We start from the raw sequence: 4,895 nt of genomic DNA on the forward strand, positions 1-4,895 counted from the left end.
CATCAGATGTCTCTTATTTTTATACTTTCAAATAAAGGATTATTTTTCCTGAAATAAAGCAGATGTAACTATAATAAACTGCCTCATTCCATGTAATACTGAGCAACAGAATGTGTAATAATCTGTCAATTCAAAACATGACTGTTGTGTTTAATAAGTACTTTAAAATTTAGCTTATGCAACCCTTCAAGAAAAATAGGATATATAGAGGATAGATGGATACTCTTAATGTAGTACTTTCTTGTGAAGAGCCTAAATCGAGAGCTGAATTCTTGGCCTAAAGGGTCACTGGGAGGGGCAAATATTCAGCATTACTGTCATTCATAAATACTGAATAAAAGTATTAATTATTTATTCCTAAAATTAATACTTGAGGATAAATCTGCATTCTGTATTTGAAAATGACAGTGATAAACACATATTAATAGTATTAAATACAGTCCGCATTACTAATGACGTCAAATATCTTGACCACCATGTGGCCCTAAAACTTACTTTAGTTTACACCTCACGTAGTTAAATTGCCTTTCACTACTGGTGAAGATTCTTAGTCTAAAAATAATAATTAAAAAAATGCATAAAAACATGAAAATAAAAAACAACAACCAAAATATTTTTGCAAATGTTTTCAAATTGTATTTTGTTTAAAGTAAACCTCTTAGTTTTATTTACATAAAATGGAATCACTGAGTCAGGGGGTTTACCATTAGGCAATAATAGGCTGTTGCCTAGGGCCACAAGTTCCTAGGGGCTCCATAAAACTCTGTTTACATGTATGGTTAATACAACTATTCCTTATTTGTGCACATTAATTGTGTTTTTGAAAAAAATCCTTTGGCTAAAATGCTATCAGAATGCTTATAATATTAAGTGTGTCTCAACTCCCCCTTCAGTGTCCACCATATTGGTCCAGTCCATTTGCTGCACATGTTCAGAAAGGTCCAAACAGAAAGTAGCAAACAATTTGCATTGCCAACTTAGCGCTTTAGTTGCTATATTAGGGACTTATCGGATCCTTCTAGCACTTTGATTTAAAAAAAAAAAGCGCCAAGCGCCCAATCTAGCGACTTTTGGAGACTTTAGCGACAACATCTAAAAGCAGCGAACTCTGCTCTCCAGAGCAAGTAGATTGGTAACCCCGCCTCCTGCTATCCTCTATCTTTTCTGCTGTCATGATTCATGCAGCTATTATTTCATCCAAACGACGAGCTTCTTGTCTACAGTGAAAAGAAGGACTGTGTTATTTACTTTTGCCATGGCCTTTTTGGAAACACAGGAAGGAGCAATCAGCTAAATGGACTTAGAAAAAATCTTTCATTCCTTTTGAGACAGCATGAAAAGTCAGCTCAGTACAAAACAGAGAGGAAAAGAACAAGAAAAGGGACAAGAAGAGAGGAACAAAACCTAAAACAAATAACGGATGTCTACTCTATTAATATTTCTCTATCTGTATAATGGGTCTGTTTTATGTGTTGTCTTCTCAATTCAGAGGGTCCCCTTCTTGATTTTGCCTAGGGCCCAAAATTCCTAAATCCGCCCCTGCAATGAGTTGAAACCGAGTTGATTTAAACAGAGGCTCTACTCAGCTCATAAGAAATGTCGACATCTGGTGGTCATTTTGGGTAACTTTCCCCAAGATCTGGGAAAATGAACAATTTCCAAATAAAAACGCTGATTTACAAGATTTTTGTTTGTTTTTATAGGACTAAAATGTAGATCCAAAATTGACTAACAATAAATATGAATTTAGACTTCTATTACAGCTTTAAAATATTGTGCCGTCATTGTTTAAAAGAATATAATTTCTCAACAGTGCCTCCTTTTGGTCAGAAATAAAATCATGAATTGCCCTACGTCATTTCCGTCGACGTGGACGCCATCTACAGGAAATCAGTTTTCATTTTGGCTACGTGGAAGTAGCTCCCGGTACAGCCCAGACTGAGAGCGTCTGCTTGTCCTTCAACTGCATTCAGTCAAAATGATTAAAAAATTTGATAAGAAGGACGAAGAATCGGGTAAGGATTTGAATTGAATATTTTAAAGAATGGGATAGTTTTTGCATCTGAAATAGATAGCAAAAAATGCTACCATGTTAGCATTCTAGCTAAATTCAACAAGCCTTAACGTTAACAGTGTTTTGGCAATCGTATTTTCTGTTAAAACGATACCTTATGAGTTAAAACAAATTGTTCTGCAAACTTTAAGAGTTTAATTGTGACTGTGACAATAAATTCTTAATAATATATCACCCTGGCCTGTTTGGTGTTTACATATTGCATTAGCTATGCATGCTAGCGTTGTCAAATGGTTCTTTTCTGACAGATCTCAATGCCTGTTTGCTGCTTATTGCATTTAATATAAATGATATGAAACAACTAAAACTCTAACATCTGATTTCCTTATTGTCATCTGTCGTTGTTGGTAAATCACTTATAATTAGCAGGGCCAGATGCCTTTACTTTGAAGGCTGTTTTCCTTATATTGAAATACCTAATATATTTATTACCTAAATCGTTGTCTAAATCAATTAAGTTGAGTATTCGGTTGAGCTAAAACCAAATATATTAGCGTAATATGTTAGAATTGGTTATTGGGCCAATTTTGTTCTTGTTTTCTCTTTGTTTTTTTTGTTTGTTTGTTTGTTTGAAAGGGGTGTGTGGATTCGTAATTAGAACTGTACAGCACCTTAAAACCTTTAATTCTTGGGTTACTTATAATATCCAGTGTACACAGAAGCTAAGGAAAAAAATGCTTAACTTTAACTCTTTGTTGTTTTTGATTCTTAAGTTTGACCTTTGGTGAAAAAGCTACCTTTTCCATTGCCACAAATAATACAGTATAGTTTAGGGCTGAAACAATTAATTGTTATTAATCGATCGTTGAAATAATTGTCAACTAATTTAGTAATCTATTAATCATTAACTGGAGTGTCAAGACTCTAAAATATGCCTTTAGCTGAGAGAGCAACCCACTTAGAGCTGTAATTATATCAAAATTGTTGTTTTTTTTAAATATAGAAACATATTGCATTTAAGATTAAATAAATCTTTTTCTCCTGTCTATCCAGAACTCCTCAAGTGGAAAAGTTTTAGTTTCACCTCGTTTAATGTTGTAAAAATCCTCTTCAAGAAACCTTTGGCTATCTGATTATTAATGGAGTAATCGAAAACATAATCAAAAGATTAATCGATTTGTAAAATAACTGTTAGTTGGTGACCTGGTATAGTTAAGTATAATACATAGTGTTTTTTATTGATGAAGAGTGTTCCTAAAATAAGTATACATTTTAAAAATAAATTCAAGTATTTGTTCTTGTGGGTCAAGAAGGGAAAACCTGAGAAGTATCAATCTCAGCAATAATGTAATATTCCTATTTTCTTTGGTTTAGTTCAAGAAACCACTCGTATAAAATATTCATCTTTTAACATGTTTATTCGGTCTTATAGGAAGTGGATCAAATCCTTTCCAACACCTGGAGAAGAGTGCAGTCCTGCAAGAGGTAATGTGAGCTTAAGATTAAGTCATATTTAACTGAAAAGGCTGTAATGCTAAAGTAATGGTGGTTTTGATTTCTAGGCGCGTATCTTCAATGAGACCCCTATCAATCCAAGAAGATGCCTCCACATCCTCACCAAGATCATCTACCTTCTCAATCAGGTCAAAAATACAATCATGTTATCAGTCCTTTCGGTATCGTAATGTAATATCATAACTAACTCTGATGTTTTTTTTCTTGTAGGGAGAGCATTTTGGGACCACAGAAGCCACTGAGGCTTTCTTTGCAATGACAAGGCTGTTCCAGTCTAATGATGTACGATGTTACCTGTTTATTTAATTGTTATATGTTTTGATAACTGCTCACTTTGATGATCTAATCAAGCTTTATGCTCTTATTTAGCAAACCCTGAGGAGGATGTGCTACCTGACTATTAAAGAGATGGCAAACATCTCTGAGGATGTCATCATTGTCACCAGCAGGTTTGTGTCAATAAATTGTATGTAATTGCAGCTTTAACCTATTGGTTTTCATCTCACATCAGATGTTGCTCTCCTTTTTTTTATATACACATTCTTGGATGATTTTTGCCCACCCGAATACATTTTAATTGAAAAGCATTATGCAACTTTTTAGGGTTTGGATAGCCTGTTTGAAGTCATGCTAGGTCTAAGTTTGATTAAAGTATAAACTGTCAATCTACTTCTGAGCCACTTAAAAAGAACAGCAAATCAGTGAGCAAAAGCTACTTCTCAGTGCGGTCTGTGTTCTTTTTCTTTATTTTCTCAGCACATCTTTTTAGAAAATATAGATCACCTGATTTCATTGCCATAAAGTTAAAATTCTCTTGTGAATTTCAGTTCTGAACTGATTTACTTTATTTCTATCAGAAGATGTGGTTCATTGGTTTAATATTGTTCTTATTTGTCTCTTTTTTAATAGTCTAACTAAAGACATGACTGGTAAGGAGGATGTATACAGAGGTCCAGCCATTAGAGCCCTGTGCAGGATTACAGATGTGAGTGAAGTTTACTTTTTTTATTATCTTATTTTCATATCTCAATTTGTCTCTTACTGGAGAAAAATATCTTTTCTTACAGAGCTTTGTTTATTTGTTGTGTTCTGCTCACAGACCACCATGCTGCAGGCCATTGAACGGTACATGAAGCAGGCTATTGTGGACAAAGTGCCCAGTGTGTCCAGTTCAGCTCTGGTCTCCTCTCTGGTAAAATGTCACAATTTCTGCAAATACACAACATTTTTTATGATTGGGTAATGCACTCATGCATTGCTCTTTGCTGTTGGATGACATCCTCTCTGCTTCAACTCCTCAGCACATGGTGAAGATGAGCTACGATGTGGTGAAGCGCTGGGTGAATGAAGCCCAGGAGGCTGCTTC

At 34.6% G+C, this 4,895-nt stretch overlaps 1 protein-coding gene across 1 annotated transcript in view; it reads left to right on the plus strand.

The window, feature by feature from the left end:
• The first annotated feature begins 1,872 nt into the window (after window positions 1-1,872).
• Window positions 1,873-4,895, plus strand: part of copg2 (coatomer protein complex subunit gamma 2) — an 8,781-nt gene continuing 5,758 nt past the window's right edge. The window contains exons 1-8 of the mRNA XM_015402501.1: window positions 1,873-2,015; window positions 3,447-3,499; window positions 3,577-3,657; window positions 3,740-3,811; window positions 3,899-3,978; window positions 4,439-4,514; window positions 4,629-4,721; window positions 4,831-4,887. Coding sequence (XP_015257987.1) covers window positions 1,979-2,015; window positions 3,447-3,499; window positions 3,577-3,657; window positions 3,740-3,811; window positions 3,899-3,978; window positions 4,439-4,514; window positions 4,629-4,721; window positions 4,831-4,887 — 549 coding nt within the window. The 5' untranslated portion in view covers window positions 1,873-1,978. The remainder of the gene's footprint in view (window positions 2,016-3,446; window positions 3,500-3,576; window positions 3,658-3,739; window positions 3,812-3,898; window positions 3,979-4,438; window positions 4,515-4,628; window positions 4,722-4,830; window positions 4,888-4,895) is intronic.

The sequence above is a fragment of the Cyprinodon variegatus genome, unplaced genomic scaffold (genome assembly GCF_000732505.1).
Source record: "Cyprinodon variegatus isolate N-32 unplaced genomic scaffold, C_variegatus-1.0 Scaffold1360, whole genome shotgun sequence".
Classification (NCBI taxonomy): Eukaryota; Metazoa; Chordata; class Actinopteri; order Cyprinodontiformes; family Cyprinodontidae; genus Cyprinodon; species Cyprinodon variegatus.